The sequence below is a fragment of the Myiozetetes cayanensis genome, unplaced genomic scaffold, assembly GCF_022539395.1.
Source record: "Myiozetetes cayanensis isolate MyiCay16 unplaced genomic scaffold, myiCay2020 scf5-8, whole genome shotgun sequence".
NCBI lineage: Eukaryota > Metazoa > Chordata > Aves > Passeriformes > Tyrannidae > Myiozetetes > Myiozetetes cayanensis.
This window is the reverse complement of record NW_026087742.1, coordinates 29,895,788-29,910,954: the sequence shown is the minus strand read 5'-3', so window position 1 is coordinate 29,910,954 and position 15,167 is coordinate 29,895,788. Positions and strand designations below refer to the sequence as shown.

The 15,167-nt window shown below is 41.6% G+C and overlaps 1 protein-coding gene across 1 annotated transcript; it reads left to right on the top strand.

Annotated features, from left to right (window-relative positions):
• Positions 1–1,668: 1,668 nt before the first annotated feature.
• Positions 1,669–13,715, top strand: ALG8 (ALG8 alpha-1,3-glucosyltransferase). Its single transcript, XM_050333428.1, has 13 exons — positions 1,669–1,756; positions 2,440–2,518; positions 3,863–4,056; positions 5,596–5,705; positions 7,207–7,274; positions 7,816–7,942; positions 8,549–8,652; positions 8,761–8,881; positions 9,170–9,309; positions 9,642–9,781; positions 10,450–10,547; positions 11,629–11,701; positions 13,092–13,715. Exons 1-13 carry the CDS (start codon positions 1,677–1,679, stop codon positions 13,321–13,323), a joined length of 1,566 nt encoding a protein of 521 aa, XP_050189385.1. The 5' UTR covers positions 1,669–1,676; the 3' UTR covers positions 13,324–13,715.
• Positions 13,716–15,167: the final 1,452 nt, after the last annotated feature.

Below are 15,167 nucleotides of genomic sequence, written 5' to 3'. Positions count from 1 at the left end.
GATGCTCTGCCTGACATACATTTCTTGAGAAAAAAGCATGCAGGGAAGCTTGCTGAGGTTTTTCCTTTCTCTGATGATTTTACATCATTGCAGTGCTTGCCTTGACCTCTCTGTGGCTGAGAATTGTAGGAAGCTCCCCAAAAATGAATGCAGTTGGAGAAAACTTGGATGAACAAGCCTTCGGAAATAATCAAAACCACTTTAAAAGCATTAGGTCATTTATGTTTCAAACATTTATAAACAGAGAATTCGTTTTTCCAGTGAAAAACCTTCTTAAACCCTAATGCTTTTGGATTTGCCTCTAGTCCCTGAGTTTGAACAAATCATAATACACTGCTGCTGTACAGGAAAATACAAGTCGAACATATTATCTGTGTGATTCCATGCAGCTCCTACAAGGTCCTATTCCTAGATTCATGAAGGTTTGCTGTAGGGAAGCAAGAAGGCATCATGCCTTGTGTGCATCCACCCTGCAGGTTGGGAGGAGTATTAAAACACTGAGCTTTTTCCTGCAAAAGAGCGCTTTGTACCTGTAAGCTGACTCAAGACACCAAGGGCACTGATTCGAGATGGCACCTCCCTGGAGCAGAGCTAAGCTGGTGTCATTGGAAGCAGCTTCAGCCCACTGGAGGTTGGGTGGCCTGGGTGATACGAGGCAGTGCCCAAACTCCACAGGTGGTCCCACAGCCAATCAACCCCACAACATCCAGAGCCAACCACCCAGCCCCGCTGCAGGTGCCGCAGCCACCCAGTCACACATCACCCACTGTTACAGGAAAGCTGCTGAGCATTCTCACACTGCTCAAGGAGTCGCACGCACACACACCACCTGAGAAGTTTTAACAGCAAGGATCGGAGTCCCCTTCAATCATAGAATAGATTGGGTTGGAAAGACCTCCAAGATCATCAAGTCCAACCCCTGATCCAACTCCAATTACTATATCATGGCACTAAGGGCCATGTCCAATCTCTTTTTAAAAACTTCCAGGGATGGTGAATCCACCACCTCTCTGGGCAGGCCGTTCCAATGTCTGATCACCCTCTCTGTAAAGAATTTCTTCCTAACATCTAACCTAAACTTCCCTTGGCAGAGCTTGAGCCCATGTCCCCTTGTCCTGTTGTTGGTTGCCTGGGAGAAGAGACCAACCCCCACCTGGCTATAACTTCCCTTCAGGTAGTTGAAGAGAGTGATGAGGTCACCTCTAAGCCTTCTCTTCTCTAGACTAAACAACCCCAGCTCCCTCAGCCTCTCCTCATAGGACTTGTGCTCACCCACCTTCACAGTGGGTGGCTCCACTGAGACCCAGCTGGTGCCCCTTTCAAATCCTCGCCCACACACTCAGTGTCAGGTGAGCTTCCTCCTCCTCCACGCTCAACCCTGGGTGTCCCGCAGCAGCCTCAGGTGCTGGACTTATAAATGCCATTGGACTACAGCAGCAGGCCAGCTCAAGCTGGGTGCCTCCACAGAGGGACTCCAAACAAAGGGAGCTTTTATACCCTTACTCTTACATGCTTATTTTTCGGGAGCACGGGAATTCCCGACATCCAACCCGAATTTCCCGGTGGAAGCGACACGAGGAGCCCGCCCCGCGCCCGCGCAGTGCCGCTCCCGACGCCGCTGCCCGAAGGGCAGCGGCGTCGGGAGCGGCACTGCGCGGGCGCGGGGCGGGCTCGTCATGGCGGCGGGCGGGCGCGGCTGGTTCCGAGCGCTGGCGCTCGGCGTGTCCTTCCTCAAGGCTCTCCTGATCCCCGCCTAGTAAGGAGCGGGCATGGGAATGGGAATGGGTCCCCTCGTGTCCCCCGCGGCGTGGCACGGCTTTGATTTTTTTTGGGGGGGGGGTGAACCCTTCCAGGAGCCTCTCCCGCCCGGCATAAAACCGCCGGTTAAAAAACCCGGAGTTTTCGCTTTAGTTGCCCGAAAAGGCCGAGGTGTAAATAATTCTTGCCCCTGTGGCCAGCTGTACGAGTGACTTTTTTAGGCGGTGGGATAGCGATAGGACGAGGAGGAGCGGTTTTAAATGGAAAAGAGGAGAGACTTAAGTTAGATGTTGAGAAAACGCCCTTCCTTGTGAGGGTGGTGAGGCGCTGGCGCGGTTTGCCCAGAGAAGCTGTGGCTGCCCCATCCCTGGAAGTGTTCAAGACCGGGTTGGATGGGGCTTTGAGCACCCTGATCTAGTGGAAGGTTCCCTGCCCATAGTAGTGGAGTTGGAACTAGATGATCTTTCAGGTCCCTTCCGGCACAAACCATTCAGGGGTTCTCTCCTATATCCTTGGCACAAAGTTCCTGCAGCACCTTTGCTACTGTTTTAGTTACTTGACCCCAGTTGTGCCCTAGAGCTCATCACTAGAAACTTCCTTTTTATCTGCCTGCGGTGATGTACTCTCAAGCGTTTCTCCTTTAAATTAAAGTGTGTGACATTTAATATACCCCTTCTATAGTTACTCCACAGATTTTGAAGTGCATAGGAACTGGCTTGCCATCACCCACAACTTGCCCCTCTCTCAGTGGTACTATGAGGTAAGTATGTTTGGGGTTTTTTTAGCTGTGTATGAATTATAGCACACTGGGTATGTCAGACTGTGTGAAGGCTGGAAAAGGTCGTCGGTGGGTGTCATGCAGTGGGACAAAAACCTACCAGGCACGATTTGCTGACTCTGTGTAGCATTTAGTTAAAAATTTAGAGTTGTTTTGGGAAGTTGCAAGTACTTAAGAAGGCAGAATGGCGAGAGCAGTTAAGGAACATGGGTTATTAGGCTGTGTAGCACAGGACCAAGTTGCATTATAGTCTTAAATTGCTGCTCTCTTTGCTCTTGTCCTTGATGATACACAGATATAAGAATAAAGAATGCAAGTAGGCTTATACATATGTATGTTATGAAATCACTTCAATAAAGTTTTGAGCCTTTGCTTGTGAACTAGTAGTGTGCATTGATTTTTATCTAGATGAAACACCTTTAAGTTTGTGATAGATTAAACCCAATTATATAGGCTGAGTCTATCTTATAGTATCTCTTGGAGTATAGGAATACATATCTAAGGATATATACTTTAGTAGTCTACTTTAGTAGTAGACTACTTCAGTCTAAAGACTACTAAAATAGTCTTTAGTACTCCTCCACTTAAGCATCTGGGATCAGTGTATCCAGGAGTAAATTATTTGTGCAGGTCAGAACTTCGTAAAGCTGATCCAGTATTGTAAACCACGTTTCTGTGATGACAGCATGATCCCAGTGCCAGAGGATAGGATGCCTTTTATCAGCATGAGATAAGCATTTGGGAACATGCACACTGAAAACTATACCTTATCCCAACCTGCTCTGTTCCTCCTTCTTCCTCTCCTATTCCCACAGCCAAGGATTGCTCAGAGCATAACAGCTGTCCATACAGGAAAAGATCACATAATCCCATTTGATCTTGATAAGGTCATATGAGAGTTAAGACTTATTAATGAATGAGTAATTTTGAGACTGTAGCAAGGCTGATTGTGTTGGTGCTTGCTCTAATGTAGACCAGTATTCGCTGTGGGCTATTTTATTGAGATTTTTTAATATTGGCCCTATTACTGTAAGTCAATTTATAAAGAACAGACAGTTATATATTGGTCAGGTGCAGATACATAAAATGGTGTTTAATCTTTTCCTGCTAATCAGGAGGTGTCCTGTCTCTCTACCAGTACTGCAGAAGAACAGCTTAAATCATGCTCAGCACCACAGAGCTGGCTGCTTACTGTGGAGTAGTTTCTGTTAAATAGAGGCTACTGAGATAAAATGCATCGGCTGATTTGCTGTGGCCATGTGTACCTGAAGGACTGCAAACAGCATGGGTTGTCTTAAAACTATTTAATCTTCTTTTTGTCATTAGGCAACTTCGGAATGGACCCTGGATTATCCACCGTTTTTTGCCTGGTTTGAATACGCACTCTCGCATGTGGCCAAGTACTTCGACCCCCAGATGTTAGTTATTGAAAACTTGAATTACACCAGTCGCGCAACCGTCTTCTTCCAGAGGCTTTCTGTCATTTTTACAGATATCCTCTTCATATATGCAGTTCATGAGTAAGCCTTAACATTCTAATTTTAGGGACAGTGGGTAGTCTTTAATATGTGGGCTTTTTCTGTAGCCACAACAAATAACTGTTTGTACGAATGAGCTTGTAAATGCATGGAAATACCAAAGCTGCTTTAACCTGTTCGAGGAGAAATTTGGAATACAGTGCTAAACACAATCTAATGTTTTGCTCTTGGAGATACAGTTTCTGTACACGTGGGAGGTTTGCATGCAGTCAGACATTAGCTCTTGTTTCATGTGTTCTAGTTGGTTTTGTTTCTGTCACTGGGTTCATTTTGTAGGACTTGCAGGACAGCTTGTGTGCTCAGAATAGGTTTTTTTCTTGTTATTTTTCTTGCTACTCTGTTCCTCTAGAGTAGAAGCATAAAGGAGATTTGTCACAAAATGCCAGTATCAAATATGCAAATTTGCTCCGGTGTTTTGGGTATTTTTGATGATAAACTGATTATTCCAAGTCTAATAGAAGAATAATAGGATTGGATACTTTTAGTGTGCCCTGACTTTGTGAAGAAGTATTTATCTAATACCTAAAGAGTAGAGTGGAGGATGTTTTGAGAACTATGTTGCCTACCTTAATGATTTGGCTGTAACAGTCTTCCCTAGTTTTATTCTGTCAATCAGAATCCAGGTAGAAAATTCTCTGACTGGAGCACTGCCTAAGCCCTTTTATTTAACTTCTTAATTTGAAATGGGCTAGCTTTGCATTGTAACTTTTTTCTTCTTCTTGTTTTGGCTCACAGATATATGAATGTGGGGCTGAAGGCTCAAGGCTGGGGTCTGCACAGGGTCATTTTGCCAAGAGAGATGATAGATGTCCCACACCTGGAAAAATTCAGGGCCAGATTGGACAGGGCTTTGAGCAGCCTGGTCTAGTGGAAGGTGTCTTTGCCCGTGGCAGGGGGGATTGGACTATATGACCTCGAAAGGTCCCTTCCAACTCAAACCATTTCATGATTCCGTGGATGAGCTGTTTTTCTTAAAATGGCTCTACAATAGTATTTCAACACAAATCACCTGCAACTTTTTAATCTGACCTAACCTTACCTTCAAAAATAATATGAACCATATTGCTTCACAATGAAAAGTAGTAAGATTTTTAACCAACAGAGATAACTCATAATATTGAGGGAGGGGGGACAGAAGAGATTAATGTCCAGCCTTAAATACAACTTGGTATGTTGTCTCCAGATATAGCAATACATTGTTCATCCATGATGGCAAGCAGGCTGTGACAGCTGTTACACTTAGTGAATACGGGACTTGAACCTGAGGCTGAGTTAGTTAACATCAGCTTTAGCATGTGGAACGCACTACAGCTTTGAAATTGAAAATCCTTCTTTTACTAAACTTCATTCATGACACTGTCATGACACTGCCCTGGATGAATTTAGCAAGAATTTCATTGTCGTCTTCCATCCTAATAAAAGGGCTAACTTCAGATTAAGTGCACCTTTCAGCTCTTAAAACCAATAATGCTTTTGTTGTCTGTTTGGATTAAAACTTCTGTTTCTTCTGCCTTTATTCAGGTGCTGCAGATGCGTAAATGGAAAACGAGCTGCAAAGGATATCCTGGAAAAACCAACATTTATTCTTGCTGTTCTGCTCTTGTGGAATTTTGGGTTGTTAATTGTGGATCGTATCCTTTCAAACCATTATGGATTGTTTGTGGGATTTTGTTTGGTTTATTTAACAACCTGTTACAGTGAGTGATACAAATCCATATTATTATTACTATCGCAGCAAATAGCACTACTGTTTTTGTTTCTGAGGCTAGTTAAATAACTCCATGGTTTTATTAGAATTCTTATTTGGCAAAATGAAAATTAGTCAGTTCTTTGCCAGAACTGCAGGGGAACCAACCAGTCTGGTAGCAACATGCCTGTTGCTGTTGAATGCTCCTCCTCCTCCTCCACCTGCCTACAGAAGTATTAGCAGACAGGCTTTATTTTCTGCGTGTGGTTCCAAGTTTGTCCCATGGCAAGGAAAATCTTCAAAGCGTTTTAAGTTCAGACTGTATTCAATTGGCTAATGTTATATGGGGAATTAGGGAGGCTTTCTAAAAGAAGGTATCATAGAATTGAATCATAGAGTTGGGTTGGGTTGGAAGGGACCTTAAAGATCATCTAGTTTCAATGCCCCTGCCATGGGCAGGGACACCTTCCATTAGACCAGGTTGCTCAAAGCCTCATCCAACCTGACCTTGAATGCTTCCAGGGATGAGGAATCCACAGCTGCTCTGGGCAACCTGCTCCTGTTCTGGTTGCCAGGAACTGTCACCAGAAACTGGGAAATTAACCAGTTTGTTAGGTTAAAAAGTTGACATTATTTTATTCAGTGTTGAGGTACATGGGGATAGCTCCACAAAACATGTGTATCAGTTATCAAAACTTTTGACTATTTATACACTTTGGCAAACAAAGGAATTAATGTTCATTGGCTTACAAATTACATAGTTCTCTTCATTAATTAATATTTTCTATTGGTTATTGATTTCTTACTTCTCATGCTAATTACTTCACATTTTCAGTATTTTTATTATCCTTCTCTCAGATAGGGCATCTCTGGGTTACGTAACGTGTCTTTGTGGTTTATAAATTCTGCATTCTTGGTATTCAGTTCTCAACAATAAATTTATCATCCAGACTTCGTTAACTTCCTCCTCCAGATCTGAGAGCCAAGCCCTAAACTTTTAATTCGTTTTTTCTAACACATGGCCATTACTCAGAGCTTGCTCATCAACTGTTATCTATTTCACCAATTAAATCTCTTCTCAGCATTTTCTCCAACTGCTGCATAGGCTCCTTTCTTAAGAAATACAACTTGTTTGGTAACCCTAGTGCTTAAAAATTTAAGTGGAGATTTAACCTATTTTTGGTTTGTGTTATATAAGTTGCATAATACATATGTAGATTCTTGTGTTTCATTTCATCAAGGTAATATGCTAGTGTTAGTAGATTTTGTGTCTAAGAGTACTAACGGGTAATGTTAGATAATGACTTAGTGTGGTGTGAATTTAAGGTTGCTTTCTTGATTTAAATTCCATTTTAATTTGAATTTATTGTTCAGAACTTTGAGTCTTCCCCAGAAAACAAAACAGTGAAGAACTTTGCTTTATTCCTTTCTTGACTCAAGTTCAGATATTCACTTCCAGTACAATGGCTTTCTGTTTGGGCTGATGCTTCTTTCTGTTGCTCGTCTGTGTCAGGTAAACTCAAGTGACTCTCATCTGTTTGTTGCCATATGTGTTTTAGGTGCATTAATTCACTTCATTGAGCTGCCCATGTTGAAGGCAGTGGTAGTGCCTTGATGTGGAGGTGTGTGAAGCTGGATGTCTAATTATTTGTTGAGTTTCGAAGGGAGGAGGAGAACTTGAAACTCACCATAATTGCTTGCTGATGCTGCAGCATGGCAGTCTCCCACTGAGAAAACTAAATTCTGTGTTATAGCTGAGCAGTGTGGCATCATTTCTTGCCATCTTCTTCCAAATCACCAGTCTTCAGAAAACATACTTCTGAAGCTGTGGGGAGGGGAAGCCTGTCCCAGTTCTCCAAGTGTGGTGTGACACGATAGTTTCCTTCTCCATACCTTTTATGCATAATGCTACTGAGTTTGTAGTTTCAAGTAAATACTTTTTATTTTTTTAATGCCTGTAATAACCATCCCATCACTATAAGAGTACAACAGAGGACCATTGAGAGTTAGTACAGAGTGCAGGAAAAAGAGCTTGGGTTTTGTTTTTCTTTTAGAAAAGGTATTTGGAGGGCGCCCTTCTTTTTGCTGTTCTTCTGCATTTCAAACACATCTACTTGTACGTGGCCCCAGCATATGGCATTTATTTGTTACGATCCTATTGTTTTACTGCAAATAATGCAGGTAAGATGGGGTTTTCCTTACTGGCTTTGGGGGATTGGGTAATTAGTGGAACTAAGGGAACACTCAAGACATGCAGATGCAATTGGAACAAAATGGCTGTGTGTCAAACAAAAGTTCTCCTTGAGTGCAGAATTGATAGACTTTTGCAAGGCCTTTGAAATATATTTGTTTCTGTGCAATTCCTGTTACTTTGAGTTCTCTGTTAAGTTCTTTGTTAAGAAGAACCAGCATGAACCAACTGCAGGTGGCACTTGGAGGCCATAAGAACTGTTACGGATATGAAAGAACTAGATAGCATCAGCAGCCATTTCAAAGTCCTTCTTTGAGTTTCTCTCCACTTTTTAGCACTGAAACATGCCTGATACTTCTCATTTGAGCAGGGAAGGTAAATTTGGAAAACACAGAAGGATTGTAGAATGCAGGAGCTGCAATGTGGAAAAAGATAAATGCCAGCTGACTGTTGAAGGAAGCAACTGAATGTATTGCCATAAAAGGCTGTGTGCTCCTTTTAGATAGGTGCTATCAATTCCCTGTCAGTGTGGAATGCTTTGTCTCTCTTTCTACTTCCCACAGTGACTGTTTTCGTGATCTGTTTGTTTCTTGTAGATGGATCCCTGAAATGGAGAAGTTTCAGCTTTCTTCATGTAACTCTTCTGGGACTGATTGTCTGTCTTGTTTCTGCTCTTTCTTTGGGACCCTTCCTAGTATTGGTAATAACCCCTTTCTCACATGTTATTCCCCAGAACTGTTAGAAAATTGCCTTATAAAAACACCATGTCTTGTCTAAAGAGGTCGTTTCTTCCTTCTGTTTTCTGTAGGGCCAGCTGCCTCAAGTCATTTCACGGCTTTTTCCTTTCAAGCGAGGCCTCTGCCATGCCTACTGGGCCCCGAACTTCTGGGCTTTGTACAATGCCATGGATAAAGCGCTAACAATTCTTGGTCAGTGTGCTGATATTGCTGCTTGGTGCCCATTTGCCGATAGAGCTCTCTGAATTTTAGTCTGCACCATTTGAAATGCATGTAGTAAATTATGTTTTCAGATTGCTGTAAATCATATGATCCTTCACATAATGCAGTGTGTAAGTTCTCAGCAGGAGGTCAGAGATCAACCTCTTCCCTCTGCTATCCTTTAAAAAAAGAAAAGACTTGTACATGTACTTAGTTCAGCTCCTTCATTTTCTTTATTGGCATTTATCAGTTTGTGCTTTTTTTATGTTTTGTTTTTAGGTTTAAAGTGCAATTTTCTTGATCCCACAAAAATCCCTAAAGCCTCCATGACAGGAGGGCTGGTTCAAGAATTTCAGCACGCTGTCCTCCCTTCAGTGACTCCACTGGCAACATTAATCTGTACTTTCATAGCTATATTGGTAAGAACAGCTAATATTTTTTGTCACTTTGTGTGTTTTGTCCCTAGTAGGTTTTAATTGATTAGTGTGCGCTTCACAGGAACTTTAATTCTAGGGCAACAAATATGTTTTCTTTAAAAAAAATAATAAAACCAGTTATTAGAATAAATTTGGACTTAATATCTTTCTTGATACGCAGTAATACTTTCTTCAGGTATGAACTTACATTTATGGCCCCTGTCAATGGTTAAAAGAGTATTAAAAGTAAACTTGAAAAATCTCTTTGGACGATGGCTTGTGTTCAGGATTACCAAACTTTTCACTGAAGTCCTGTTTTTGCCTGTTGTTTCTAGCCCTCTGTTTTCTGTCTTTGGTTTAAACCTCAAGGGCCCAGAGGCTTTCTACAGTGCCTTGTTCTTTGTGCGCTGAGCTCCTTCATGTTTGGCTGGCACGTGCATGAAAAAGCAATACTCCTTGCTATTCTGCCTTTAAGGTGAGTTTTGTACATAGTAGTTGGCCAAAGTGGACCTGCAACCACTAGTCAAGGAATCCTCGAAGGGGATTGCTTTGTTTTCCAGTATATTTCAGAAGATGAACGTGTTTATAGAATGCCTTAAGCTGTAACAGTATAGTGCACTTGAAGTAAATTAATTTCAGGCACAGATCAAACCTTGATAAGTGCTGTGGTTCATATTCTAAAATGCTGGATAGATTGTTCTGGACCCAGCTGAGGAAAGGGATCTTCTACACTGTGCTTGACAAAAACAATACACAGGTTCTACCAAAAGAACTTTATGGGTAGAAGTAGGCTGTAGTTCATAAAATGCCTGAGCAGTATTGCTGCAAACTGTGTTTTCCTCCCTCAGAGATTTAATGATGTTTAGGCTCTTGTTTTCTGTCAGGCCTTGTTGATAGTTTTGTTCAGTGGGTGTATGGTTTTCGGGGGGAAGGGGTTTCCTGGATGATTTTTCTCCTGTATTTCTGGTGCCATGTAGTTTGGAAGCAGGAGATTCATCACAGGTCCAGTGTTTGGAGGGACCAGGGGTACCATGAAGCTATTTGAGCTGTTCTTCATTCTCTTGTGAATTGTGTAGCGTTCTGCCGAAAATTAAGTTTCTCTAGTAAAAGACAAAAGCATAACAAATTCTTGTCATTTTTTAGTTTATTGTCTATTCAGAGAGCAAAGGATGCTGGCATCTACTTGATTCTGACAACAACAGGGCATTTCTCACTTTTTCCATTGTTGTTCACTCCACCAGGTAAAGTGTTTTTCTTTCTATGGTTTCATCTTACTGCTTTGGGGTTTTTTTCCAGAGATGTCATGCAGATAATGGGTTTGGGTTATTTTATATAATACCTTGAAAGTTGCAAAGAGGCTGTATGTTAGCCTGTTTCTGTAAACCCAAGCTCTCCAACTAGTGAAAAGAATCACTGGGTTAAAAAGCTGTAGAAAGACCATAGTTGAAATAGGCCTTAAGTTGAAATACAGATGAGAAGTTGTCAGTCAATATTTGTTATCCCTTGCTCTGCCACAGTTCCAGAAACTTCCCCTTGTCGTAACCATGTCAGGCAAAACTGATGAAGACAATTTGAAACCACAGCCCTGGCAGGCTGTTTGCCAGCTGACTGCTTCCTTATGCTGCCAGTACTGTGCTTAAATTAAAAAATCGTGTAGTAGCATCAGTTAAATCAGTAAGTGTAGGGACAGCTGTGTCTTTGTGACCAAAACCTGTTTGTTCCTTCCTTCCCCTCCTCCCTTTTCAGTTAATCAAGAGCCTTTTTGCTTCTCTCAAATTCCAGGCCACTGTGGCTATGACAACACTGTAACACGGAATTGTCATCCTTCTGGGAGAGTTCAAATCCAGGCACTCCCAATCTTTTGGTCTGACAGTGCTGCTTATTTGTGGCAGGAAAGCTGCTGCCTTCAGAAATAAGAAACTTCCTCTGTCTTCTCTATTAGTTAATTTTTATCTTGTGGGCAACGTAGAGCTCAATAGCGTTGATTTGCCTGTCATTTTTGCTTTAATCACTTCTCAGTGATTTGAGATTGCTTTTGAATAGGGAAATGTTATTTGCAGTGCTATCACAAATTGTAATTATAATTATTGTGTTCAGTATGTTTATAGATAATTAAAGTAAGTGTATTGCAAATGCTTGGCATTTGCTGTAGTAAACATCTGTGCTTATTTTTAGTATCCTAAGCAGTAAAACATGTAGGTATGGAGAAAATAAATTTGGACTATGCAAGTGTGACTAGTAGGATTTAAAGCTACTGCAATTCATATGGCAGAAGGTTTTCATAATTGATTTTAAAAGTCCATAATGTTCTTTGCTTTTCAGAACTTCCAATTAAAATACTGCTTATGCTGCTGTTTACTGTTTATAGCTTCTCTTCATTGAAATCTCTATTCAGGTAATTAAAGAAACTTCATTCTCATTGTCAGGAACAACAACATTTCTTCTGGCACTGGAAACAGTCTTGTCTTAAGGGGGGCAAACAGCACAGAAAACTGATGCTTAAGTATCAGGTTGAAGTGTTACTAGTCAAAAGATGCTGCTGCAGCAGTTCTCAAGAGGCAGTGCTTTAGTTAGGATTATTACAGCACATCCTGGTTATGTTTGAGTTGTGACAGCTGCCCAGTTAGTCCCAGCAGGCTGTAGATCCCCATCTGCCTGATACGCTGTTAAAGCATGGAGTTGTGATGCTGTATCCTGTGAGGATTTAATTCAGTATTGGAGCACTTATTACAGAGAGTTATCTGGAGATTGTTTATCTTAATTCTACTGTGGTTTTTCTACAGTAGTATTATTTTAATGTGTGGAAGGGACAGGTTATAAATAACATACATTTACAAGCTGTGATTTGTCAACAAAACTGCAAACATTTAGCTGCCAGAACATGTAATTGCCCAAATCATCCTGTGTAGTTTTACAGCCTATTGATCTCTTACCTACTTGGCCAAAGATAGTACTCATCCTTACAACACCTGTAGTCTCCACTTCCTCATTTCCCAGATTTTTCGGGGCAAAACCAAGCTGTAATGAGGGATGTCAAAAGGGCTGTAAACGTGTGTTCAGTACTTCAGGCAGCTGTTTTTTGTAGGTGGTTTTTCTTTGAGCCAGACTGCTTTTTCCCCCTTAGTATTTAAGGATTCGATCATTGTGTCTCAAGAGCTCTAACTAAAAAAGCTCTGTAGGACTTTAGTTTTTGTCTAGAGATGGGGCTTTTACAAGTTTCTTGTTCCTAACTTGCCAAAACGAACAAATTCCTGTCAGAACTTGAAATTCTCTGTAAACTACCTGCAGTCAAAACCCTACCGCCAATGTCCTTTGCCAGAGACATTGGCTACACAGTACATCCTACAGAAAGCTTGGGGGAAGAGGTTAAAACAAGTGCAACATTTCCGGTCTTTGGATTTAGAATAACTTTGGTGGAACAAGTGCGTGTGCGAGGGTGTGTTCAGTTGTTCACTGAAAGGAGGTGAGGTGAAACACAGCAGCTGATAAGGTTTCTCCTTAGATCCCAAGGCATCTTGGAACTTGGCGTAAAAGGATAAGGACAAGGAATGATAAGGAAATTGGCTATAGTCTTGGCTATCATGCTGAGGGTTTTTTGGTTGGTTGGGGTTTGTTTTTTGTTTTTGGTTTTTTTTCTGAAACTCTGTAAATTGTTATTTAAAGCCTTATTGTGAACTTATAGATATTGTTTGCTCTGGTCACCAGTGATAGCTGAAAAACAGAATAGTTATTTTTGGTTAACATAATGTATTTTAATACTACCTCTTTTTTAATTCTTCTGACAGGAGAGAGAAGCCTCTCCTTAACTGGCTTGAAACAATCTACCTCATGCAACTCGTGCCTTTGGAAATCTTCTGTGAAATTATATTTCCCCTGACCCCCTGGAAATGGCACTTCCCTTTTGTCCCTCTGTTGCTGACCTCTGTATACTGTGCTCTGGGCGTCACATACGCTTGGCTCAAACTCTATGTCTCTGTCTTGACTGAGAGAATTCCTGTCAGACAAAAGGCCGAGTAAAGCTGCAGCGCTGGGACCAGTCCTAGGATATCCCTTTGAGGGGATTACTGGCACAGTGAGGAGTTGTCATAAGGACATACAGCTCTGGATAAGACACAGTGTATGTGTACCATCACCACGTGGGGAGGTTTTCTCCCAGCACTTCTGTACTGCCCAACGAGGATACCTCTGATCAGAAGCACTCACAGTAAAATGGAGGGCTGTGGATTAACTGTGAAGCTCAACAAGGTCCAGACTTCTGTCCCAAGGAAAACCTGCCTGATTCTCCCCATACTCTTTGTATTTGAATAAAAGTTGTTGTGTCAAATTAGAAGGGATGATGCTGTGTAGGAGAGTGTTGTCACTGCGTTCTGTGGAACTTGCAAATTAAAAACTTGACATTTTTTGTCTGAGCATTTCTTGCATTTTTTTCAGCTCACATCTAAGCCCTGCTTTTCAGGGACACCTGTGCAAGTAAAGATGTAGTGTCTAGCTGGAAACTTGTCCATAGGTACTTTGTCAAAATCTTGAACACTCAGATATCGTTTTAATATGTCTGTGTCCCCTTGACCTCCTTGTTTCATAGATACCCTTCAAAGAGGCTTTAATACTCTTTTAATACTTACTTATGTCGCTCAGATGACTAAGTTGAGGCTTGGGACTGAAATGAATTTTTTTTTTAACACTATTAAACCTACCCTATAATGTGGCTGCATAACAGTATTTATTTGTAATTGCTGTAAAATTCTGCAACTGTAACAAAAGATCCAGTGTCCACAGTTTTTCTAGAAAGTTCAAGAAAAGGTATAGTGTGTTCTGCCTCTGTGGAATCATGTACCCTGAAAGGTTAAGTTATTTTTGTGGTAAATAATTGTACTTTTTAAACCCTGCAGAACCACCCCTAAAAGATGTTGCTCTAGAGATTCGGGTCTGGTTTGGATTTCAGTGCTGACGTAAAATGGGGGGAGAAGGGATGGATGTTTTGTTTTTACAAGTAGTTTCTGAATTTTCTTCTGTGTTAGTTGAAGAACTGGACCCCTTCGGAGAGGACAGTCAAGGGAATAGTTACGCTTTCTGAGTTCTTTGATTATTTTGGATGTTAAAAGAGGGTGAGGCTCTTGTTAGTACAGCAGGTTGAGTAGTTGCTGTGGCCATTTCTGTAATCAAATAGCTTGTACATTTAAACTTTCCACAGCCCATGGGCTTATAGTCAGACCTTCTCACTCTGTTTTTCATTACTTTCTCATAGTTTCTGCCTTTTTTTTTACAACTCAGCAACTTTGCCATGCCCTTTTTTTAGCTGCTGTGGCTGCTGGTGATGACACGGTGCCTGTATTTTACCTCTTGTCTAGGCCTCAAAGCTCTGCACAGGGTAAAGCATCCACAGTGCTTCTGTTTGTCTGCTTGGAGGTGTTATCCTGTGGAGGGAAGCGATAATATTTAAAAAAAACCAAAACAAATTAACCAAACAAAACCCAAAATAAAAACAACGGCAAAAAAAACCCAACAGAAAACAAACAGCAACCAAAAAAAAAATAATAATAAAAAGAGGAACGAAATCCAAAACCACAAAAAAGTTTCTTGGGTGTTCTGCAGCAGCACCTTTGCAAGTTAAGCCTAACTCCTTCCAGAAGAGGTTGCCCAGGGAAGCTGTGGTTGCCCCATCCCTGGAAGTGTCCAAGGCCAGGTTCGACGGAGCTGTGAGGAACCTGGTCGAGTGGAAGGCGTCCTGGCACATGGCAAAGGGTTGTAATGAGAGGATCTTTAAGGTCCCTTCCCAGCCAAACTATTCTGTGAAATTCAGCCCGGGACAGTGACTGAGGTGACCACCTATGGCCATTCTGTGATTCCTGCATCTCCCACTG

What these genes read in the sequence shown, in the direction of transcription:
- ALG8 (XM_050333428.1), top strand. Translation starts at nt 1,677, where the DNA reads ATGGCGGCGGGCGGGCGCGGCTGGTTCCGAGCGCTGGCGCTCGGCGTG. An exon ending in TCTCTCAGTGGTACTATGAG is followed by an intron (nt 2,519 to 3,862) that starts GTAAGTATGTTT and finishes TTTTGTCATTAG; the next exon opens with GCAACTTCGGAATGGACCCT. An exon ending in TTTTACTGCAAATAATGCAG is followed by an intron (nt 7,943 to 8,548) that starts GTAAGATGGGGT and finishes TGTTTCTTGTAG; the next exon opens with ATGGATCCCTGAAATGGAGA.